Below are 26,266 nucleotides of genomic sequence, written 5' to 3'. Positions count from 1 at the left end.
AAATTATAAATAAGAATAAAAAAGAGCCAGAACATATATCTTCCCTATAATATGGCCTTTCCATTTTAGGGTTAGTAAATGGCAACCCACTCCAGTATTTTTGCCTGGAGAATCTCAGGGATGGCGGAGCCTGGTGGGCTGCCGTCTATGGGGTTGCACAGAGTCGGACACCACTGGGGCGACTTAGCAGCAGCAGCAGCAGCAACAGCTATTTGAGAAACCAAAATGGAAGTTTAGGTCAGATGGACAAGGAAAAAGTCTAATTCTTTATGACACTGTCAAATGTATTTTTAAATCTTTCAAATGTAAATTGAAATAGCAAATCCTCATCTGCATTAGGTCTTTTCTGTAGATGTCATTTCTTGTTGCTTCTCAGAATTTGTCCTTTTTTTCCCCGATTAAAAACAAAACAAACAAAACACCTTGACAATGTTTGCTTCTGAGAACTGTACCAGGGCTAGTCCAGGACCAGTTTGAATGGAAATCAGCATGGTGAGAAGGCAGATGGTGACTGATGGAGAGGATCCAGGGTGGATGGGGCAAGGCACAAGACAGGCACTACTTTGGTCACTAGTCCCATGGCCATTGCAGTAGAATAGGTAAACTGAATAACATCTTGGGCTCAAATGAAGAATTAGAAAGAAGATTGAAAGAGGTATCATGAGCTAGATTTCAAAAGGTACCAGCTTCCCCATAACTTGCCACCCTAGGCTCCTAAGATCTTGTACCAGGCTGTGGGTGTTGCCAATAATAACTTAAAATTTGAGAAGGACATGTTCCTGCTTCCCAAGTCTTCATGCCTATTTTTGAACACCCACCATGTACCAAGGAATGAGCCAGGCTCCAGACAGCAGTGTGTTCCCAGCGTCTCAAGCTGCTCCTCAAGAGCAATGTCCTCTAGAACCATCTATTACACACACTGGTGAGTTTCCATTCATTTCAAAGAGAATGCAATTGAGCATCTTCAGTATAAAGTGCTGGCCTGGGTTCTGAGCATACAGAGATGTTTAGGCAATGTGGCCGACTCTGACCTCACAATCCAGTGGACAAAACGTGCATGCGAGCCTCTGATTTCAACCAGTCAGGGAAGTCTTTCTGTTAAGACTTGGTAGCAGAGTTTTGTTATCCAACAAAAAGTCTCAAGGCAGCATGCTGGGCAGAAGCATGGACCAGTGTGATGGCCTCTTTGTATGCAGGGGGAGAGGGGCAGAGGCTGCAGTGCAGAGAGAGCGCGGCAGGGAAAGGAGCACCGCAGGGGAGAGGGCGAGCTTGGAGAGGCTGACAGCAGTCTCCCCCGTGCTGTCTCCACTGGACTGCAGTCATGTCGTGAATGACTTGGCACTTTTATGGGCTGCCTTGTAAATACATCTATTAGTTATTGTATATGTTGACTGAAGTATATTCCACTTAAAAACATTCTTTGGAACACATGTTGTATATAAAACGGAGTTATAGGTGATCTAGTCACTAGAAGATAAATAGTCTTAACATGTTAAACGTCCTTTAACCATATTGTTTCATGTGCAGGAACCCGATTGGTTGGCATCCATTGAAATAGGAGAGATTATCAAGAAGATAAGGTGTTCTGAACTTTTGGAGGGCCTCAAACCCCTTTGTGATTCTGATGGACATTGAAGACTATATATGACTGTATACAGAAGACTGTATACAGAAAAAATGTATATGCACTTACCTACACAATTTGATATGATTTTGGAGAATCAGTCTGGCCCTTTCCCCCAAGCCAATCCATGGCCAAATTACAAAAACTCTGCTCTGGAATAAACATTAGACTTTTGGGGGCTGGAATAGAATAATGTTAAGAGTATAAGTTCAGATCCCAGGACTAACATTTATTAACTGTATGATTTAGAGAAAGTTATTAATGACTCTATCTTGAACAGCTTATCTATAAAATGGGAATAATAATAGTGCTTATCTCTCAGTGTGTGTAAGGCTTAAGTTGGTACAAATAAAACCCTCAGAACAGTGCTTGGAACCCAAGAGCTAGGTAAATACTAGCTCATATTTCTCTTAGCCTCATCAGCTTTAACCTCATATGTAAGCCAGGTTGGGAGACGTTTTTTTCCTCTAGGCATTCTGTTTTTTTCATTCCACTGATATACAGTGATGAAATGTCCAATATGTAAATAGTAGGGAAATTGGAAAGAGAGGGTTATGCATTACCTACAGAAAGTTCGCAGTATTGAAGTGTTTCTCCTTAGGGGCAGTCTGACCAGCCCTTCATACCTTCGGCTTCACTTACCTTTTCCTGGTCTCATTCCAAATATTGACTGAAAATAGGTCAGCATAGAAATTGGCCTGTTTATTTAGTGAATAATAAGAGTATACTAAGATGAAGGTGTCAAAGTGGTTTGGAAATTATTAGCTAAGTTGTCAGAGGGCATGTTTAAAAGCACGCTGTTAGGAAATAAGTGACATTTGAAAAGAAAAAGGGTGTTTGCAAAAGGCATCCTTTGGGGACATAGGAAGGCCATCCAAATAGGAGCCAAGTTGAGAAGCTTGTAATCCATGAAGCCAGAATTATCAGTTACTCAAGACCATGGTTTCCCGTGGGGTTACGTATTTTTGTCCATCCACAGTTTCTAGTGAAAACGTGTTTTAGCTCCAGCTGTGAGGGTTCAGTTTGGTGTGATGTGTGGATGAATGCTTGCCTGGTTTTCTTATGGCAAGGCTTCAGCCAGGTCACACCCTCTGGCCTGCAGGAGCCAATCTGAAGTGATGAGCACACACTAAGCCACAAAGGAGACCCCTGGGTTTAGGAATAGTAGCAAACCCTGCAACTCGGGGTGTATTTGAGCACTTGAGGTGCATGCCAAGTACACTTAAATTTGAGCTCAGGAGGCGAGGGGTAAGAGGGGAAGACTGATACCTGCTTGAAGAGGTTATTTACTTTTGCATTACCTGGAAGTCGGATTGTCTTCTTGTCAGGGCTGAGATTCAAAGTCATGAGCCCTGACTTTATTCCTGGAAGAAATTTCAAAAGGTGGTGCCTGAAGGAGTCTTGTATGTAATTATCAGACTTTTTAGGACACCAGAGAGTGGTGGAAGGCCATAATAGACAAGAGGTCAGAAGTGGACTCAGATCCAAGGCACACACACCACCAGTGAACTGGCATTCCCCGCTTCTTCAGGCCGCGTGCACGCTCCAGTTGCTGCAAAATATTATCGACTGTCCTCCCTCGGATTTTAACCATTTTTGTGTTCTGCTTTTCACTTCTAAAAACAAAGCTCCCTCCAGAGTCACGTCTTCTGAACAAGGATGCTGATAATTAATGTGGCTGGTAAAAACTCTGAACTTAGGAATGCCTAGAATCAGGTGAAGAGAATATACTCAACATTGGTAATGTTAGTAAAGGCTCAGTTTTTTTTAAAGTTGGAGCCAGATTTGGATGCTCAGGAGAAAAGTAGCTTTTGGCAAAAAGAAGAGGTAGTGTATTGTGGAGTAAGGAGAGATACTGTGTCAAGGCCCTACGGACCTGTTCACCAATGTGACAGTCTTGTAACGAGAAAGGTGGATCTCCAGAGTGGCTTAATTCTCTTCTCTGGCCCATCCTCTATCTACTGCAGTGAGCAAGACTTAAATCTGGGTTTCACAGAATCTCTGATCTATAGAGTGTGGGTGTGTGTGCACGCGCATGCGTGCAAAACCATTTGTGGGGGCAGAGGGGAAGGCATTCATACACCTTCCTGCCTCCCCTCCCCTCTTTCCAGCCATACCCACATCACAGACAGGAACGCAAGTGTGTTCTCTTCTCATATACACACTTAGTTCCCTTTCCAATGCCTTTAAGGTATGGGAAGGACAGTAGTTTCGGGTCTGACAAGGACAGTTCATCTCTACTGTGTCATGTTAGCATCTCCAGTCACAGCCCTCATCTGCCTTGAAAGCCTGCTTCAGAGCCTGCCTCCCCGGCCTGCCTTCTGCATTCCTCCCCTTCTGCTCCTTCTCCCCTCTCCCCATCTCCTGGAGCACACAGCGTTGAGCTCTTTTTATAGCACTCACAATCTGCTCCTGAATCAGATTTGATGGTGTCTATTTCTCCCTTATTGAGTGCTCCTGGAGACAGAACCTTGCCTTTTTTTTTTCCACCTTTTTTCTCAGTGTCCTTCTACAGTGCTTGGCAGCAGATTTGAGGCTGGCCAGTTTGAGGTCCAGTCCAGGTTTATTACATGTTATGCTTAATTCCAAGAGATCATATAGCATCTTCTTTAGAGGTGTCACGTGATCATAACCTCTGTGTCGTATAATGATGCTTATCCTTCTGAGTCTGCCTGTCCCCAGTGGACAGTGGCAGGTTGTTCTTTATTATTCTTTATTTTGGCACCTGGAGTCTCAAAAATGATTCTTGAATTAATAGATATTTAGTAGTGATGTATATTTCTTAAGCAGTATTTAAAATAATGTTGCTTATTTGTTGGGGGGAGAGTAAGAACAATGTACCAAGAAGAAGAGGCTGAGAAAAAAGAAAAAATGGAAGATCTTATCACCTTGAAATATGTATTAAACAGTAAGAAAGAGCAGAGAATCTTTTACCAGGAACACTGTTTCTTTCATAGCTACTAAGGTTATGGTTATATTTTTTTTAATATATATTAATATTCATGACTTAGATTTACTTCATAAAACTTTCCGGGTTGATTGTTCATGTTTCGTTTGGAATTAGGACTTGAGATATAACAACATTATTATCAATTTATTAGACTGGCTCTTTCATTATTGTTGTTCAAGTGATAACTTAGGCTTTCCAAAATATTTTTCAAAGTACTAATGAATTGTGTGGGCCTCTTTTTTTTTTTTTTTTAAAGAAACTTGAATTAATACTTGTATTTTTAACTTCTAATGAGCAAGTTGGATATTATCTAGCAAGATACACATGATTATTGTTTTTTTAATATTTGGTGCTCCGATTGTTCTCCCATGGGAAATAAGAGCTTGTTTGTTCACAAAGCAAATATCTAACAGCCTTCCATACGCCAGACATAACCTGCTTCTATGACGTCACCTATATTGTTGTATTGTGTGTGGAGCTGGGGATTGATTCCCACTTACCTATTTGTGTCTCCAGGATACTTCTATAACCTAGGTTTTCATTGCCAGATATGGCACAATGCCTGACCGAGAGTTAGGAAAGAATTAAGCTAAGCTAAGCTAAGTCACTTCAGTCGTGTCCGACTTTGTGTGACCCCATAGACGGCAGCCCACCAGGCTCCCCCGTCCCTGGGATTCTCCAGGCAAGAACACTGGAGTGGGTTGCCATTTCCTTCTCCAGTGCATGAAAGTGAAAAGTGAAAGTGAAGTCACTCAGTCGTGTCCAACTCCTAGCAACCCCATGGACTGCAGCTTACCAGGCTCCTCCGTCCATGGGATTTTCCAGGCAAGAGTACTGGAGTGGGGTGCCATTGCCTTCTCCAGGAAAGAATTAACTTGTAGATAAATAAATGATATTAGATACAGAGGCATATAAGACAGCCTGCTGCCAAGAAGGTCTAGTAGTAAAGTTGGACTGAAAGCCAGGGGCATTAATTATTAATACATGTTTCTCATCCATGTAACAAATCCACAATAGGGAGTTTGCCCAGAGGGCTGGAAGATGGCCTGAGTGTGGGATGGAACTCAGGAAAGGCCTGCTGGTTGATGTGCTATCCATGGTGAGCTATGCATGGGAGTTTCTCAGAAACACATAGGGAAGGAACAATATTCTGGGCCAAGATAAGTCAGGCCACTCAACTGTGAAAGAGCTTTGTCTCTGGACTGTTCATTTCTTTTTCTATAATGTAAGATGTGAGGGGCTTAGTGGGAAGAGACAAGTATGGAAAAGACAGGTTAGCTCATAAAGGGCCTGGAATACCCTGTAAAGGATGTGTAGCCTTTATCTCACACTCTGTCTTTTTGTTGGCTGCATGACATGTGGGATCTTAGGTCCCCAACCAGGGAGGAGTTTTAACCACTGGACCACCAGGAGAGTCCCTAGCCTTTATCTCTTTGGTGGTAGCATGGAGGAGACTGTTGCTGTCAGATTCATAAAACTGCCTTCACCTGCTAACTCCTCCTCCTCTGTTTTCTCACTCACTGCTACCTGCCCCAGCCTAAATCTGCGTATTTTCTTCATCCGTTCTTTTGCTGTCATGTCCCAGCCTGCTGCTCCATCACCCTGAGCTCTGCCTTTCAGCTCTGCCAGGCTGTTTCTCAGCCCCTCTGCCCCCCTGCCCCAAATCATCTCAAGATTTACCTCCTGCCCTGAAACAGCCTCCTTTGCCCTCTGCCCTTCTCCCTAGCACTGTCCTTTGAGTTGTTGCTTCTAGGCAGTGTTTTCTGACTTTTCACATCTGGATTTAGCACCCAGCATTTGCCCAATTGTGCCACACATGAAGCAGCATTTGAGAGACTTACTTAATTTCCTTTCCTATAAGACACTATGACCTCTGTGATGGCTGAGACCATCGTTTACCATTTTATGCCTTTCACCCAGCACAGTGCCAGACAGTAGGTGTTTATTGAATATTAGGTGTATAAATACCTAAAGTACTTATTCTTATGTCCAACACATAGAAGAACATCAATAAATGATGAAAGATTTTATCGTTTTCTATCATGTACAGCGGTGGTGGTTTAGTTGCTGAGTCGTGTCCACCTCTTTCGACCCCATGGACTGTAGCCCACCACGCTCCTCTGTCCATGGGATTCTTCAGGCAAGAATACTGGAGTGGGTTGTCATTTCCTTCTCCAATCATGTACAGTAGCTACAGCTATTCAGTTAGCGTTAGTCGCTCAGTTGTGTCCAACTCTTTGTGATGCTATGGACTGACTATAGCCCACCAGGCTCCTCTGTCCATGGAATTCTCCAGGCAGGACTGTTGGAGTGGGTAGCTGTTCCCTCCCAGGGGATCTTCCCAACCCAGGGATCAAACCCAGGTCTCCTGCATTGTAGGCAGGTTCTTTACCATCTGAGTCACCACGTATTGGCAAATCTTACCTATGTGAATAGGTCATGATAAGGACTGAAGCATGGCCATGAGAAGTGACAGGTTGGAAATTTATGGCTGATCTTTGCTAATAGACTCTCTGAGAAGGTGGCGAGAGCAGAAGCCAGTAGATGGTAATAAGGAAAGGAGGTGGAGAGATAAATGTGTAAAAACGGTGAACTGAAAAGAAATCCTTAGAGAGGAAACTAGAGAGGCAGCAAGGTCAAAGGGAAATACTTAAGTTTTTTTTGTTGTTTTTTTTGAGCATAGTTGATTAACAGTGTTGTGTTAGTTTCAGTGTATAGCAAAGTGATTCAGTTATATAATACACATACATATATTTATTCTTTTTCAAATTCTTTTAAAGGAAAACACTTTTAGATGGTGAAAGCATGCAAACCTGGTCATAGACTGAGGATAAGAGTCCAGCAGAAAGGCAGGTTCAGAAATAGGTGTGGAGTCAGATCAGGCCCCAGAGCAGAAGCTCTTGCTTGCAGCTGAGATAAGGCATCTCCAGTAATGATGGAGACAAGTCACTGGCGGGGTTGCAGGAACACATGCAGGGGTCTGGGGAGGAACTAAGACAGCGAGGAAGCCTGATGCAGGCATGTCCAGTTCTGTGCCCAAGTCTGTCACTGTGTTTCTTTTCCCCTGCAGGTGTTCGGAGGACTCGTGTGGATCCTAGTCGCCTCCTCCAATGTTCCTCTACCTCTGTTGCAAGGATGGGTCATGTTCGTGTCTGTGACAGCTTTTGTCTGTTCCCTTCTCTTCCTGGGCGTGTTCCTCTCTGGCGTGGTGACTCAGATTAATGCCAATTGGAATTTCCTGGTAAGGGATCTTTATGTCTTTTTCTGGAAAATGCGAGAAACTTATGAGTAACTTATTTTGTCCTGAGATGCCAGATCTGTGGTTCTATCCATTGCCTCTAGTGGGAGAGAAGAGGTCAGAGCACAGGGGCTGCTGTGTTGCCGTGCGGCCAGCCCAACTGGACAGCAGGGTCCCAGTTTGTGCAGTTCCAGTGTTGACATAACTCAACCATCTCTCTGTTACTCCCTTATGAGTTAGATGACCTTTATGCAAAGACTGTTTTATTTCACACAACAAATGAATCACATTACAGTTACTGAACTATCGAACAGATGCATTTGGGAGATGGATGCTGTGCCATATATCTTAAAGTTTTCCATTGATTCCTGCTTCAGATACCAAATACATATATTCTTTTCAGAAAACAAGTAGCTCTGTATTCTACTCTTCAGATAACTTAGAAAAGTCAAGGGGATATTTTACATTTATTTTCAATGTCTGTCCTAGATTAGCAAGAGTAGATACATTTTAAGAAATGAATTTGCAATTGACACCATTTTAAAAATTATGATACCATTATATTGGGTCAACTTACATTTCCTTTTTCTCGTATCATGTAGTCAAATCTCTTTCATGCTTGTGGTCATTCATTCTCTGGGGTTATCTGTCCATGGCCCAGTGGAGCATGAAAGGCAGTCCATCGGTGATCAGTTTAATAAGGTTCATGAAGAACCCCCACTAGGTTCTTTCACACTTTGGCAGTTAGAAACTTAAATCAGACCTTCAGTCAGGCTTTATATATGTTTCTTTCACATGTGGTAGTGTTTTATTCAGCAGCAAGAAAAAATATCTGTTCTTGTCTTATTTATAGACCATACTGAGGAGCATCATCTCAGATGTTATCAGCAGTGAAGTCTAGCAAATGTGACTGCCCATTCAGTCAGCCAGGGCCAGCTAAGGAGGACGTGTAGTGCACTGGTTATAATCCTGCCCACGCTTTGAGATTAGTTGGGTCTGCTTACTAACCGAGCAGCCTTGGGCAAAATGCTGAGCCTCATTTCTTCTTCTGTAAAATGATAATAATAATACCAGCCTCACCAGATGTTGTTAGGGAACAATGGAATCCGTGTATTGTTAAGTGTTCAGCTTTGTGTCTGATTTATAGTAAGAAAATCATCGAACTCCTTAAATGGGTTGAGGCTTGCAGTTTGAAACTTACGAAGTCCTATTTCTTAGGTTGCTGACACAATGTATTTCTCATGTTTGCCTCCATTCTCATTAATGATGAGAAAAGATTTCTAATTATTGTTCAAGTGATGAAGATCAAAAATCCCCATTTAAGCTATAAATATTATAGATGCTTATTGCCTTTTTCTAAATGCCTGACTTTCTTTCAATAACACATGAATGAATCAGTCAATCCTTCATGTTGGAGAGTGCTACCAAGCTCTTTTAATATCAGACTTGAAGATAGTACTTGGCCAGTATGTACCAGCAGAACAGCTCTACTGGTACTTTGGTACTAAATTAATATATAGATTTTGCCCCAACCTACTGCCTCTTCCTAATCCCCATAACCTGACCCTTTCTTTGGGACCTTCCTGGACCTCCTAATAGCCCTGCAAGTAAAGAGTCAATATCTGGAAAAGTAGTGAGTCTCCAGGATCCTGTAATGCTCAGCATTCGCTCTAACTGGTTGAGGCACATGTCTTACCAATGTTTAAATATGTTTCTGATATCACTCCTGGTTTTATTAGATGTACGTTCATATCCTCTTTTTCTCTTTTGCTCATATTGAGCCTTATTTTTGGTATTGAGCCCAAGCATTAATATTTTTTCTAAATTTATTAGGTTTAATTAGCTTTTCTAAACTTGTATTTCTTCCCAGTTTTTTTTTTTGTTGTTGTTGCATTGTATCTGATGTTCATACAATAAAGCCTTTTTTGGGTTTTTTGTTTTTTTTTTAATTATGCCCACTTTATTAAAGGGGCAGTTGAAATGACCAGTCTGTTCCATAGGTCACCTGCAGAGTTTATCCTATGGGTTTTTAGTTAGAGTAGTCCACTTTTACTGAGAGAAAGCTGGGGACAGCAACACGCAGTCCACTTTATGGAGCTTATTAGTACTGTCTTGTCATATAGTGGGTATAGTTTCAAAAAGCCAACTCTTTCCTTCAAGAAATTTGCTTATATGCTTACATAGTATTTAGAAAGGGCACCCTTTCCCCTTCTTTTGTGATTTTCTGCGTTCTTAGTCATGTCTGACCACATGGTCGCTTTTGACAGGTTTGTGATTTATTTTGTACGCTCAGCCAGGAGCATGTTGAGCCATGCGTATCATGCAGTTGTCACCAGATGGTAACAATCTTTAATTGCTGCCTTCTGGAGTTGTTAAACATTAATTGCTTAAAAAATTATTGCTTCCCCCCATGATAATTGTTTAATGTCTGTCACCTGTATGCCATGCATGAAGGAAGTAGGAATGCATTTTGATCAATTATTTTCTAGAACTGCTCATTGTGGGATGTTACCTACAATATGTATAGCTTCTAGTTTTTACTGATATGAGATTTAATTAGCATTCGTGACTGATGTCTTCAGTCATGAATTTTTTTCTCAGTATTTTTTCTAGTGTTGGTATAAATGGTGAAATAAAAATATAATATGTAATAACGTATGTTGGGCTTCCCAGGTGGTGCTAGTGGTAAAGAATCTGCCTGCCAATGCAGGAGATGCAGGTTCAATCCCTGAGTCAGGAAGATCCCTGGGAGGAAATTTCAATCCATTCCAGTATTCCTGCCTGGAAAATCCCATGGACAAAGGAGCCTGGCAGGCTATAGTCCATGGGGTCACAAAGAGTCAGACATGACAGAGAACACACACACACACACACACACACACACACACACACACACACACAATAACATATAGTAAGTGCTAAAAACTTGCCCCCTTGTAACTTGGGGAAAGAAGCAGATTTTAATTTTGAGATGGTTTTTCTTATTGTGTTTGATGGAGAAGTAATAATACCATTTCAGTGCAGTTCAGATCAGTCGCTCAGTCATGTCCGACTCTTTGCAACCCTGTGGACTGCACATCAGGCTTCCTTGTCCTGGTGTGCAGTCCACAGGGACTTGCTCAAACTCATGTCCATCAAGTTGGTGATGCCATCCAACCATGTCATCCTCTGTCATCCCCTTCTCCTCCTGCCTTCAATCCTTCCCAGCATCAGGGCTTTTTCCAAGGAGTCAGTTCTTCACATCAGTTAGCCAAAATATTGGAGCTTCAGCATCAGTCCTTCCAATGAATATTCATGACTGATTTCCTGGAGGATTGACTGGTTGGATCTCCTTGCAGTCCAAGGGACTCTCCAGAGTCTTCTCCAACACCACAGTTCAAAAACATCAATTCTTTGGTGCTCAGCTTTCTTTATAGTCCAACTCTCACACCCATACATGATTACTGGAAAAACCATAGCTTCAACTAGACGGACCTTTGTTGGTAAAGTAATGTGTCTGCTTTGTAACATGCTGTCTAAGTTGGTCATAGCTTTTCTTCCAAGGAGCAAATATCTTTTAATTTCATGGCTGCAGTCACCATCTGCCGTGATTTTGGAGCCCAAGAAAACAAAGTCTCTCACTGTTTCCATTGTTTCCCCATCTATTTGTCGTGAAGTGATGGGACCAGATGCCATGATCTTAGTTTTCTGAATGTTGAGTTTTAAGCCAGCTTTTTCTCTCTCCTCTTTCACTTCCATCAAGAGGCTCTTTAGTTCCTCTTCAGTTTCTGCCATAAGGGTAGTATCATTTCACCTAGCTTTAAACAGGAGATATCACATTTATTTTCCCTTTTTTGAGAGGTGGAGTTGTAAGGAAAGATGTATGTTAGAGAAATAAAAGATATCCCCCGAAAAAAAGGTCCTGTACAGTTTTAAAGGGGTTTCCCTTTATTCCTCAATATGTAGCTGGCACACATGTGATCATTTGCCTAGTGTGGAAATCACTTGATGTCTTAAAGTGTCCTGAGCTTTGTTTTCTGTTGTCACATTCATTTGCCTGTTTGACCTTATGGGAAGCTAGCATTGTCCTCATTTTTACAAATGAGGAAATTAAAGCTCAGAGTGACTATTATCCTTTTTTCATGCTGCCATTGTGTAAAAGAAGATCCCTCTATATACAGTGTAGTTTTTTCTTTTTTAATAGTTAGTGAAAGTTTGATCCTGAGCCAAGAAGCAAAACATGGTCTAGAGATAAGACTGTAGGAGAGAATAACTTGCTGCTGAAAAGATTCAGGCTGTAGCTGAGCCTGAGTTTACTGGTGGTGAAGGCAGATGAGCTACATTTTGTGGTGTGTGAGTGTTGGGAAGATTGGCAGAGAAGCAAAAGTATGTGAAGAAAACTCAGAAAGGGGATGGGCTCCTCCGCTAATGGAGGAGTACCAAGGGCTTCGGGCAGGTGGTCCTCAAAGGGTGGTCCCTGCCCCACAGCACTGTCTTCACCTGGGAACTTATTAGGAATGCAGATTCTCAGCTTCCACCCAGACATCTAAGTCAGAAATTCTGGGGTTGGGGCCCAGTAGTCTGTGTTTTAACAAACTTTTCAAGTGCTTCTGATGCACACTCACTTTTGAGACCCTCTGGCTTAGAATAAATAAGCTTCATTGTCCAAACAATGAGTGAAATTGTGGAAGACCTTCGTGCACACATCCCACACAGAGCAGGAACTGGAATAAGATATCCAGAGTGGCCAAATATAAACACAGGTGTGGCTCTCCAGGCAAGGGTGGAGGGAGATATACTGAGCACCTAGGATGTGCCTGATCCTTCCTAAGTCTCTTGAACTATGGGAAACAAGATAGGACTGGGAGCGGCTCTCAGAGTTTGTTGGAGTGGACAGTAGCAGTGAGGAAATGATTATACAACTGATGCAAGAATTGTATCTGTACTCAGTTGCTCAGTCACGTCCAACTCTTTTGCGACCCCATAGACTGCAGCCTGGAAAATCCCATGGACAGAGGAGCCTGGTAGGCTCCTGTCCATGGGGTCGCTAAGAGTCGGGCATGACTGAGCGACTTCACTTTCACTTTTCACTTTCATTGGAGAAGGAAATGGCAACCCACTCCAGTATTCTTGCCTGGAGAATCCCAGGGACAGAGGAGCCTAGTGGGCTGCTGTCTATGGGGTCGCACAGAGTCGGACACGACTGAAGCGACTTAGCAGCAGCAGCAGCAGCTGACTGCAGCCTGCCAGGCTCCTCTGTCCATGAAATTTTTCCTAGCTATAATACTGAAAAATGAAAGTCACTCAGCAGTGTCCAACTCTTTGTGACCCTAGGGACTGTACAGTCCATGGACCTCTCCAGGCCAGAATACTGGAGTGGGTAGCCTTTCCCGTCTCCAAGGGATCTTCCCAACCCAGGGATCGAACCTGCATCTCTTGCATTGGCAAGTGGAGTCTTTACCACTGAGCCACCTGGAATCCTGATGCAATAATTATAATTATGTTAATGGCCAAGAAGGGAATGAGAATAGTGTGTGTATGTATATATATATATATATATATATATATATATATGTCATCTCCAGGCCACCAGGACATGGATTCTAAGATGGATTTTGAAGTATAAGAGTTTTTTTGTGTGTGGTTTTTTTTTTTTTTTTTTTTTTTTGAGGGAAAGGGGAGGAGGCAACACCTTTAAAAGAAGGAAGTAAGATAAAGCAAAGAAGTCTTAGAGTGTGCCAAAGTCCTCACCAGCCTAGTGTGAAGCTTCAGAGCACAGCCTTCCGTTCAGACTCTTGTGTTGGGTGAAAGTGGCCAGGTATCAGTGTCCACGCTGCACCATCACTGGCTGTGGGCTGCCAAAGAACGTGGGCTTAGCCCAGTCTCAGCAGTAGATCCCAAATCCACTGAAGCCAAAGCTGTCAGCTGACTATGGTCCTCACAGTGGAACGTCAGGTTATGTCTAAAAGGGACACACATGCATCTGAAGATGCCCCAGACTTCTTGCACCCCGTGGATCCACTCCACCATATATGTGTGGGGCATTGCTCCCCCAAGGTCCCAGTGTACCTCTCTTCCTGAAGCAGAACTTAGAGAGGCTACAGAGACAAACTGCAGCCCCTCTGACTGAGTTGATCTCAGAGCCACAACTGGTCTCGGTCACCTCCCCGGCTCTGCTGACCATTTTAAACTCCTCTTGCTCACCACTTCACACCTGCTGGTCTCTGTGGTTTACCTGGTGGTATAATCCAATCCCTTCTGCCTGAAGGACTGTAACCCCTCTGGTAACTATATCCTTTTCAGGCCAGTGTTGCTCCATTTTACTCACAGTTGGGCAAGAGGGTTCTAATAGGACCCTGAGTAGAGCGCCCAAGTTCCACACAGACTCCTTCCCGCCCTCCTGGGTATCAGCAGCCACACCTTCTCTTGTCAAGATGGTGACCCCTCCTCTCTCACCTTTTGACCCCTGAGCACAAAGAACCAAAGCACACAGGCAGCAGTCATAGCTCACAGTCAATGGGCTGCCTGCTGGATCCTCTAGCAAGAGTACACCCCCCGGGGTGGGACCTCTGATCATGCAGAGTCCAGAGTGCAGGGACAGCAGTTAAAAAAGTCTTTCACGAGGTCACTGGGAGTGATGACAGTAAGAGGAGAAACTCCTTCCACCCTTGGTTCCCACTCTTCCAATGGGGATACGATGCCATGTTGAAAACTCTTCTTCATTGTATCTACTGCATCCTGAAGTACGGCCACACATCCTCACAGGGTGGTTCCTCCAGGCTGTGCCTTCAGCCAGCCATCCCAGCATGCTGTCAGGCCAGCGGGTCCTAGATGGTGCAGGACAGGAGACAACTCAGGGTTGTGGGCCCATTCCCACTCATCCTCTGGGGAGAAGTTAATCCCTTGGTCAGATGTACTGAATGGATGCTGATAAATCAGGCATATTCTGTAAGTCCCTGGACAGTGGTAGTGGCAGAGGTTCTGCAGAGAGGAAAAGCAAATCCATACTCACAGTGAGTGTCCATTTTGTGAGAATGAAACTTTATGCCTCCCAGGAAGATGGGAACTGAGTTTCATCAGTTTGATATCAGGTAAGAAAAGCACCATGTCAGGGTCTCAGAATCAGTCTCTGTTGCTGGCACATTCAACATTCAGAAAAGGCAAGAGGTAGGTCAGCTTTTAATACTGTTCATGGGGTTCTCAAGGAAAGAATACTAAAGTGGTGTTCCATTCCCTTCTCCAGTGGACCACGTTTTGTCAGAACTCTCCATTGTGACCCATCTGTCTTGAGTGGCCCTACATGGCATGGCTCATAGTTTCATTGAGTTAGACAAGGCTGTGATCCTTGTAATCAGTTTGGTTAGTTTTCTGTGATTTTGGTTTTCATTCTTTCTGGCCTCTGAAGTATACGGATAAGAGGCTTGTCAGCTTTGGCTGTTGGGAGTCCGCACTATTGGGCCATGACATAGATGCGCCTCCCCAGCCATGGCTACTCTGTTCATGTACCCAAAATGCCAGGAACCAGATCAGTGAGTTCAGTCGCTCAGTTGTGTCCAACTCTTTGCGATCTCATGGACTGCAGCACACTAGGACTCCATCACCAACTCCTTGAGCTTGTTCAAGCTCATGTCCATCGAGTCGGTGATGCATCCAACCATCTCATCCTCTGTCATCCCCTTCTCCTGCCTTCAGTCTTCCCCAGCAGGGTCTTTTCTAAGGAGTCGGTTCTTCCATCAGTATGGGAGTTTCAGCTTCAGCATCAGTCCTTCCAAAGAATATTCAGGACTAATTTCCTTGAGGATTGACTGGTTTGATCTCCTTACAGTCCAAGGGATTCTCAAAAGTCTTCTCCAACACCACAGTTCAAAAGCATCAATTCTTTGGCACTTAGCTTTCTTTATAGTCCAACTCTCACATCCATATGTGACTACTAGAAAACCATAGCTTTGACTAGATGGATGTTTGTTGGCTAAGTAATGTCCCTTGCTTTTTAATTGGTTGCATCAAATGGCCAGGTCATCTTCCATATGGATGCTTCTAGTGGGTGTGACCACATAAAAGAAAGGTCACACTTCATATTTCATGCCTAATCCCATATGTCCATCTCGCTGCTCCATACTTCCTTGTCTCTGAACTTTTATTTTCCAGGGCCCTGACCAGCTTGCCAGACCTTTCCCCACTGTGGATGAGTCTCTGTGGGTTCTCACCTTGGGCCACTTTGCTTTCTTAACAAAGTGTATGATGTGCTGCACCACTCAGAGTTCCATCCATTAGGAAGATGTTCCCTAACTGCTCTTTCACAGCCAGCTCTGAACATGTCTCTAAAGCATATTGTCACCCTGCTTATTTAACTTATATGCAGAGTATATCATGAGAAACGCTGGGCTGGAGGAAGCACAAGCTGGAATCAAGATTGCCGGGAGAAATATCAATAACCTCAGATATGCAGATGACACCACCTTTATGGCAGAAAGTGAAGAAGAACTAAAAAGCCTCTTGATGAAAGTGAAAGAGGAGAGTGAAAAAGTTGGCTTAAAGGTCAACATTCAGAAAACGAAGATCATGGCATCTGGTCCCATCACTTCATGGGAAATAGATGGGGAAACAGTGGAAACAGTGTCAGACTTTATTTTTTGGGCTCCAAAATCACTGCAGATGGTGATTGCAGCCATGAAATTAAAAGACGCTTACTACTTGGAAGAAAAGTTATGTCTAACCTAGATAGCATATTGAAAAGCAGAGACATTACTTTGCCACCAAAGGTCCGTCTAGTCAAGGCTATGGTTTTTCCAGTGGTCATGTATGGATGCAAGAGTTGGACTGTAAAGAAGGCTGAGTGCCAAAGAATTGATGCTTTGAACTGCGGTATTGGAGAAAACTCGTGAGAGTCCCTTGGACTGCAAGGAGATCCAACCAGTCCATTCTAGAGGAGATCAGTCCTCTTTGGAAGGACTGATGTTCTTTGGAAGGAATGATGCTGAAGCTGAAACTCCAGTACCTTGGCCATCTTATGCAAAGAGTTGACTCATTGGAAAAGACTCTGATGCTGGGAGGGACTGGGAGCAGGAGGAGAAGGGGGCGACAGAAGATGAGATGGCTGGATGGCATCACCAACTCGATGGACGTGAGTTTGAGTGAACTCTGGGAGATGGTGATGGACAGGGAGGCCTGGCATACTGTGATTCACGGGGTCACAAAGAGTCAGACACGACTGAGCGACTGAACTGAACTGAATACAGCTGCTATCCCTTTTCGCCTTCTGACAGCCCATGATGAGAAACAAGCTTGGGTGTTTTTCTTCCCCTTCATCTGGACCCTGGGGATCTCCTCCCCTATGTGCCTATAGGCTTGGGCTGAGGGAGGAGGGCAGTCCCATCCTGGTAGGTGACTTGGGGGCCTGGGCCACATGCTCACACAACAGACTCAGGCCCACTAGCCCAGCTCAGTTTGAACTCTGATGTCCCCTTCCCACCTGAAGAAGCAGTGTTGTGACTATGAGTTAGTGGCTTTGAGAGAACATCATTCATAATGGGCAGTTCTGGATACTTCATCTTTTGTTGTCTCAAGATCAAGTGTTCCTTCCCTACAAGGGCCCAGGGGGACACCAGGAGATGCTTTTCCAAGATGTGTGATTCCCCAATACAGGTGACATGCCTGATTCTATAACTCCGGGAGCCGACATAGTGATTTTCTCACCACTGTTGCCATGAGTTCCTCTTACATTTTAGGGTACTTTCATGCTGAGTCACTTCAGTCAAGTCCAGCTCTTTGTGACCCCATGGATTGTAGCCCACTAGGCTCCTCTGTCCATGGGATTCTCTAAGCAAGAATCCTGGAATGGGTTGCCATTTCCTTCTCCAGGGGATCTTCCCCACCCAGGGATTGGACCCATGTCTCTTAAGTTTCCTGCATTGGCAGACAGGTTCTTTATCCTTAGCACCACCTGGGAAACCCATACTTTGCGGTACATGGGACCCTAAGGCTAATGTGAAGGATGGGATGGTATGACCCAAGCCATACACAGCTGAACGTGCAGGAAGTTTATTGGATGGTAACACCTATGAAAGATGCGGGGGGAGGATACAGGATTGGATCTGAAAGCCTTTGCCACAACTCGGTTCTGATGCTCCTGTAAAGGAGTGTATGTGCCATGTGCTCAGTTGTATCCGACTATTTGCAACCCCATGGACTCCTGCCAGGCTCCTCTGATCATGGAATTTTCCGGACGAGAATATTGGAGTGGGTTACCATGCCCTTCTCCAGGGGATCTTTCCGCCCCAGGGAATGAATCTGTGCCTCCTACATTGCAGGTGGATTCTTTACTTGCTGAGCCATCAGGGAAGCCCAAGGAGGGAGGAGGCAAAATTAGGCAGGAATAGAATGGTGGTGTGTGTGTGTGTGTGTCTGTGTGTGTGTGTGTGTATGTAGAGGGCTGGAGGGTAGGGGCACGTGGTCATTGGTTGTGGGAAGACTCAGTCAGAGAGATTGCCACATGTAAAGAGTATCAATCTTGAGGTATAGAGTGATTCCTTGGGACCAAAATGAGACCAGCATGGCTGATGTTCAAAGGGGAAAGATGGTGACATCAGATGAGGCTGGCAAAGAAGGCAAAGACCACATCATCCCAAGAGTTTCAGGCCATGTCACCCAACTCTTCCCATTCCTTTTAGGATGAAATGAGCCATTTCTGAGAGTCCCCTTTGATAAATTAGATGAGTCTGAATGGTCTGAAATGTATTTTTCTCTCAGTCTTTATTACTACCTTAAGTAAGACCCAACTATTGCATTTTATCTCTCAAAGTAGTGACATTGGATTTTGACCTTCATCAGTGAACATTTATATATGTAAATGTTTAAGCATTTTTCCTATAGATTAGACATGTGGCTAGTATATTATATAACTTTTTTCTTACATCTTTTGAAGGCATTGGTGGGTCAATTTATAAATTAGAAGTGTTAAGTAGAAAGCATTTTTAGCATTGTACTTTGGTTATTCTCACTCCTAGTTAGTTAACTTCGTCCTTATTATTCTAGGGAGAATAAAAACAATTTCTCTGGACAGTTTTGCTTGCTGAATGGGCATTTACATAAAAGCCATGCAGTGTTCTTTTTTTTTTTTTTTTTTTTTTTTGTACTATAGTTGTATCAAGAACAGTTTGATAGAGAAGAAAGCAAATGGACTTTGGAATCAGACAGACTGGTGTAGGTTTGAGGTCTCCCTTCAAAAGTTCAGCTTTGTGGGGCTTTGGGACAGTCATTTCATCACTTCACCAAAAAAAGAAGAGGAAATTCCTTGTTTGTTAAATGGAAATAATAAATGGTGGTTGTTAGGGTGATTAATAATAAATGTGAAGTGTCTGCTATAGAAATTGTTAATAAAAATACACAGCAGTGTGCTGATGGTACATTGAGTCAGGTTAGACAATGTGAATTTTAATAGTTACGTGTCACATTAATGCCAGTGACAGATAAAATAACTTAATAACTGTTGAGTTTTGCATGAAAACTTCCTCTACTTTTTGTAGAAGTATATATTTATTTTGTTTTTTAAAATGTCTAGAGATATGGTATTGAATTCAATGATTTCATAGGTATTCTATATCTTTCAGTGTATGGAATGGCAATCTAATGAATAAAAATAAAAACTGCTCAAAAATAAAAACTTAATTATGAAATCTGTGTATATGTTATTGTATATAGTTATATAATTACTCTAACAAGATATAATTTAATGCTGTTTTACTTGAATTTTAAGGACAGGAATTCTGTGGTGCCTTATCTAAACTGAATTATGTATTTTATAAAATTCAGTCTATCCAAAGGTTTGCCACTGTGCCAATTACAACGAGTTGGTTGATTTTCCTTGGGATTCTAACAGCTTGACATTGCTAAGGGAGCCAAAAGAAATGGCCAATGTGGTTCAAGACTGTTTCAAGACTGAACCTAAACTTGGTTCGAAATAAGAAACTCTTGGAAAAGCTTATTGTCTTTACTGGCAGATGACTTTCTTTTCCATCCTCTTTCAGGACTTCGCATACCATTTTACAGTCTTTGTATTCTACTTTGGAGCCTTTTTGCTGGAGGCAGCCACCACGTCGCTGCACGACCTACGCTGCAACAGAACCATGACCGTGCAGCCACTCCTGAGCGATAACCAGTATAACATAAACGTGGCGGCCACAGTAAGTGTGGGGTGAACACGGTTTACCCAAGCTTCCCCTCCCCCATCAAGGTCTCTAAGAAACTCCTCTGGCAACAATAGTTTTCTTTAATAATAGCCAGCAGCATTAAACATATAATAGCTGTTTATGTGTACAGTTAACCTTATGAACCAAGCCAAGTACTGTCATTACCCCAGTGCTGTGGATGATGAAACTGAAGCACCAGGAGGTTGACATTTATATAAGACCGTACCTACATGAGTGCTAGTGGTTGGCCTTGCGCAACAAAGTCTGCTTTGTGAAAAGAATTAATTGTGCTTTCTACTCCATGTAGCTTCAGACGTGGTCTTTGTGACAGACACAGATTTGTCATTCCCTTTTTCTGCCTAAGTGAAGCTGCCTTAGTAAACTTCTCCATGCTTTAAGTTCTGCATTAGCCCCCATTTTACCCATACACGTAAATCTTTAGTTTCTGAGTTTTAATAACACTTAAATGTATGAGCCATTCATTTGTGACATTCTATTGAGTCCCTCACTTTTCATTTCAGTATACCTTAGAGCAGCAGTCAGTCTCCAGCCTTTCTGGCACTAGGGACTAGTTCTGTGGAAGACAATATTTTCACGGCCCAGGGGTGCAGGGGGATGGTCTCAGGATGATTCAAGCACATCACATTCATTGTGCACTTTATTTCTATTATTTCTATTATCATCAGTTCCACCTCAGATCATCAGGCATTAGATCCTGGAGGTTGGTGGCCTCTGCCTTAGAGAGAGAACTCCTTTTCACTAGTAATAGATATCAAAAGTAGTCATTCATGCAGGGACCAGTCAGCCCAGAGTGGCAAGGGAAATCCACTGAGCTGATGAGCGGACTCACAACAAGGGGAAGCACCTTGCAGATCAGATCAACTGATGCACAAAAATGTAAGTGGACTCCCGGTCAAAACAGAAACTCCCTCCTGGCAGTTGTATACTTGACATAAAATAAAAAATGCACCAGGCTTTTTTTTTTTTATGAGAATCATTTGAAATAGAACTTATCAGAAATTCCGTGCAAACATTAGAGCAGTATTATAAATAGAACTAAGGGAACCACATGCATAAAGGCCCCCAGAATTCAATGGGGGTAATGTAAATTTCATCATGTGCCAGTACTAGGAAGACATGGAGGACAATTGTAACTACACGTGAGCAATTCAAAGTGCAGTAAGATTTACACTTTGAGATTTATGGTTTAAGAGTATCATTCCTCAAGAAATTTTGAAATATCATGAAATTTTATAAATCATGTATGAAATATGATAGTTTCCCAAATTTGACAAACCTGCACAGTTTGCATGTTACTACAAATATGTATAAAACCGAAAGAAACTTTTGTTGTTATCGAAACAAAACAAAACAAATTTTAATCAGTCATCAAAGAAGAAACAGTGGATTTTATCCAAGATTACAAAATCTCTCTCATGCTATTGTCTTCTGAAATAGTCTTGTGAAAGGATAGCAAAGAAAGTGGGTCCTCAGAAGTAAGATGTTATCAGGCAGATAGTAAAACAAAGTTGTTGTTGTTTTAGATTTGGAATGTTTGTGACATTGGTCAGCTTTTCAGAATTCGTGGCGGTTGTGATGTCTTTTCATGTTCTAATTAAATATTCACATTTGTACTTTAAAATAAAGTCTTTCTCTTTCAACAGAAAAGAAATGTCTAGATGAGAGATGTAAGATATGTATGTGAATGTATTCCTGATTCACTTTGCTGTGCGCTAGAAACTAACACAGCATTGGAAAGCAACTGCATGCTAGGAAAGTTTCCTTAAAAAAGAGAGCTGTATCTGAGAGACAACCAGTGGAAGAAGGGTGGGGAAAGTAGCAGCATGGTAATTACACTGTAAAAATGTTTCGTAGGTGGATCTGATATTCCTTCTCAGAGCTCTGGTTTCCTGGTAAAAGGATTCCTGTGCTACATCATAATGTTTTAACATATTTGATGGTTTGGGGAGTTTTCTGTGGATTATAAACCCCAGAAGGATGAGGACAATACCTGTTACTTGTTTGTATGTACCAAACGTACCGATGCACACATAGTTGATGCTAAAAAAATCCTTTTTGAATACGAAGGACAGTAATTCAGAACTCATGCACATTTGAGAACTATCTCCCACGCCAACCTGATGATTCATTCCTGTGGGTTTTCTCTGTTTAGCTCTACAGTCACTTCCATTGTCACAGAAATAATCTGCTCCATCCTCGGGCCCTGAGAGCTGCACTGTGTGTGGCTGTGAGATCACTGTGCAGGTAGACATCTCATCATGAAGTTTTGAATATGCACCATGTTAGGGGTCTCACCAGTGCCTAACAAGTGAGTCTACTGTGTGAACAAAAGCTCAACCTAAGGCTGTCCACAAATGATGTCCCATTATTAGGGGCTAGAATGTTTAAAAGAAGGGGTTAATGGTATGAGGGCATAAAGTCACCCAAGGAAAAAAAAAAAGATGAATCTAAATCATCTTAGTGATTTAGTTTTCTTAAGTGTTAAAGTATCTTTAAGGAGGCTGATCAGTTTTCAGACAGTTGTTCCTTTGGACAAATGATTTCTTGAAGTCAGTGTTATAAATCTGATAAGAATTTTGTTTCTTCTTTCTTAGATTTTTGCCTTTGTGACGACAGCTTGTTATGGTTGCAGTTTGGGGCTGGCTTTACGAAGATGGCGACCGTAACACTCCTTAAAGATGAACTGCTTGTGTGTTAGTTTCATTTGTGTACTTTTTATGTCTTGATCAATTTGGGTACCGTTTTGTTCAGATATAGCAATATCCCCAAAATAATTTGTTTGGTATATGGAGAGAATCTAAGTATAAGTTTGGTTCATTTCATGGATGGAAATTTTATTATGATGTTAAACAGAGAAATGGCCTTTAGTTTTACATTTATCTCTCTTTTTTTTTCTCATTTAAAAAAAAATTTCCCTTTACATCTATAAAATACATAGACGTCATTCATGAAAAAGGGGTATCTCTTGTATTTAGTTGCCAAATCACCTGAACCTTAATTTTAATAGGTAACTAAAACTCCCAAAGAAAAACACATTTAAAATAAGATTCCCACTGAACTCTGTGTTTTAGTGTAAAATGGAGATCAGCATTCTTTTTCTCTAAATGTACAGATAGTAAATATTTTAGGCTTTGTGAGCCACACAGTCTCTGTCACAAGTACTCACCTCTGCTGTTACTATGAAAACAGCCACAGACAATATGAAATGAGTGAGCGTAGCTGTGTGTTCCAATAAATCTTTATTTACAAAAACCAGCAGCCGGCTGGACTTGGCCTGTGGGCTACAGGCTGTTGTTTGATGACCTCTGGTTTAAAACCTTGGTTATGGGTTTTGTATCTTATTGAACTGATCCTCAAAGGTCTAAAGTGAATTCGACAAGCCGCATAATGTTTAGTCTCATTCAGTAATCACGTTGCCTCTGGGTTAATGGTGAAACACGTACCCTTGACGCGGCTATAGCATCTCAAGCTAATTCAAGCAGAGTCTTGAGTACAAGAAAAAGTAATTTATGAAGTGAACCCTAGTGGCTTAATCCACCTAAGTGTTTTCCTAACAACTGAGCAAAATGCTTACCTGGCATTCTTAAAACGAGAGCCCCAGAGACCCCTAAGCCACTCCTGAAATGGGTATATAGTGCCTGATGTTTTACTTTGGGTTTATTTATGCTTCAAATAGCAGTTGTTTGTCCTGTGCATGAATAGATGAGTATTTTTATGTGGATATCTGAGGCTTTACCCAATAGAGCTCTCCAAAGGGTAAACTTTTTACTTCTAATTCTTTTACATGACTCTAATTCACACAGAACATGAGATGTAACTTAAAGTTGTAGATTCTCATCTAGAGAATAGTCCTATGTTGTTTTGCACTGGTGAGAAATACATAGACTCAGTTTTCAAGCAACAGTGGTCACAAAAGCTATCTCTGGCTGAAGAGCACAGAAAAGTATTTTAACCCACCTCGGAGACCCTGGTCATGGCAAAGTGCCAAAATGGCTTGAGAACAAGTTAGAGTTAGGCCCCAGCTCATACCACCTGTCCAAATGAGATACTTATCTCTTGCCCCAAGAGGGCTACCTCTGGGAAAAGAGGGCTTTTGATTGTTTTATACTTTCAGCCCTTTGTATTTTGGTTGAATCATCCCCTACAAGTGCCATGTGTAAGTTGAGCAGTTAAGAGTTCGTGGAACATGGAACAGTCCTGAATGAGCAGCATAATCAATGCTCAGTGATCAAATGCTGTTTATGTAATAATCCCTTAGGAAGAGGAATCTTATTAGGGTTTGGTTTGTGATGTAACTGTAAAGATAAAAGGTATATTTAATATGTGGCAAGAGGAAACCAGTCTTATGACTTTATCATAGCTTTTCTATAAAAATCCAACTTCCTTGGTTTTTCCAGTTCCATACCACACACTTAAACCTGTATTATAAATGGTCTATTACAAAGTCATAAATGTGCCATAAGGATATATCATCCATTCCGGCTGGAATTGTTAAAAGTCTGCTAGATTTAGTTGTGAGATTCTATTTTTATTTCCAAGGTACAACAGGTCCATGCTGCTTGGTGGCATTAAATTAAATGATTTCATGAAACTGCCTTGGTGGCACTTTTATAAATGGATTGCTTCTCGATCATAAAGAACCAAGCCTAGAAGTCATTTAACTGTGAATACTTAGAATTGTAGATTAATCATGATCTAGATTTGGGAGTTGACTGACAAAGCACTGAACAAAAATTATAGCATTTGAGAATTTCTTTGTATACCTTAGCCGTAAAAATGAGAAAGTGTTGGTTGGTCTTAAAATCTGGTAACTCCATGATGAAAATAAATTTATTTTATAAGTGTTATGACTCTAATAAAGTATTCATTTGATAATCTTTGGGGGTCATCTGTTTTTTATACAATTCACTTTGAAATTCAGTTAAAGATTTGATATAAACTTGACAGATTTGGAGCTTCTAGACTCATAATATATCAGAGTTCTGCTTTAAACATTTCTATGTAAAAGACAGTCTTTGCCAGCAAGTCTTTTTTATTTTTATTTTTGGTGAAGATTTAAGAAGTAACTCTTGAAAGTATGATAAGTGAAGTGAAGTGAAGTCGCTCAATTGTGTCCAACTCTTTGCAACCCTGTGGACTGTAGCCTACCAGGCTTCTCCATCCATGGGATTTTCCAAGCAAGAGTACTGGAGTGGGTTGCCATTTCCTTCTCCAGGGGATCTTCCCGACCCAGGGATCAAACCCAGGTCTCCTGCATTGTAGACAGACACTTTACTGTCCGACCCACTAGGGAAGTATTATAAAGGAAGCTTAAATTATACTTTATTTTATTTTAAAAGCATTTATATAGGCTTAATATATGCCAGGCAGTGTTCTGAACATTTTTTTCAAATATTAACTAATTTATCCTCATTGTAACGACTCTATGGAGTAGATATTATTGTCACATTTCAAAGACAAGGGAGCCAAAACACAGACCGTAAGAAACACCCAGGGTCATGTACCTATCAAGTGGGAAAGCTGGTATGTAAACCTCAGTCTGGCTGCAAAGTCCAGGTTCGTCATGGTTGTTGATCCCTTAGTCCTCCCAGATTTTACAAATTTTGTATAACCAAAAATATTACTCTTTCCCCTCAGATTCATATGTTCACATGTTCTAATACCCAGTATATCAAAATATCAGAGAAGGTAATGGCACCCCACTCCAGTACTCTTGCCTGGAAAATCCCGTGGACGGAGGAGCCTGGTAGGCTGCAGTCCCTGGGGTCGCTGCAAGTCAGACACGACTGAGCGGCTTCACTTTCACTTTTCACTTTCATGCATTGGAGAAGGAAATGGCAACCCACTCCAGTGTTCTTGCCTGGAGAATCCCAGGGATAGGGGAGCCTGGTGGGCTGCTGTCTATGGGGTCGCACAGAATGGGACATGACTAAAGCGACTTAGCAGCAGTAGCAGCAGCCTTTCAAAGATTTTAGAATGCTTAACACACAAAACTGCTTATTTTAGATGTTACCTTCTAGAACTTTTTTTTTTTTTTTTGTCACAACCAAGGGCTCACGAGTTTAGCTGTAAGAACTTAGACCAAAGTTACATAGTGGGGGAAAAAGGGAAGCAACTGTGGTCTGCAAAGTTATCCAGACTACCTGAATATTGCTCTGGTCCATTCATTCTGGTTCTGGACTCGGGGCTTCAGTCATTCCATTGCCTTATATCAGTTTAGCCCTCATTCATCAAGTCCTAAATTGACCTGGCTTATATCAGTTTAG

The 26,266-nt window shown here is 42.0% G+C and overlaps 1 protein-coding gene across 2 annotated transcripts in view; it reads left to right on the top strand.

Annotated features, from left to right (window-relative positions):
* MAL2 (mal, T cell differentiation protein 2) overlaps positions 1-24,877 on the top strand; it is a 33,360-nt gene extending 8,483 nt beyond the window's left edge. The window contains exons 2-5 of one of the 2 annotated variants that reach the window (XM_055546859.1): positions 7,645-7,815; positions 19,818-19,973; positions 22,153-22,244; positions 22,595-24,877. In XM_055546859.1, the coding sequence (XP_055402834.1) occupies positions 7,645-7,815; positions 19,818-19,973; positions 22,153-22,244; positions 22,595-22,610 (435 nt within the window). In that variant the 3' untranslated portion in view covers positions 22,611-24,877. The remainder of the gene's footprint in view (positions 1-7,644; positions 7,816-19,817; positions 19,974-22,152; positions 22,245-22,594) is intronic. The other variant, XM_055546860.1, reaches the window with a different exon arrangement.
* Positions 24,878-26,266: the final 1,389 nt, after the last annotated feature.

Source organism: Bubalus kerabau, chromosome 14 (assembly GCF_029407905.1).
Source record: "Bubalus kerabau isolate K-KA32 ecotype Philippines breed swamp buffalo chromosome 14, PCC_UOA_SB_1v2, whole genome shotgun sequence".
Lineage (NCBI taxonomy): Eukaryota > Metazoa > Chordata > Mammalia > Artiodactyla > Bovidae > Bubalus > Bubalus kerabau.
The sequence above is the reverse complement of the archived record's forward strand: the minus strand, read 5'-3'. Positions and strand labels throughout refer to the sequence as shown.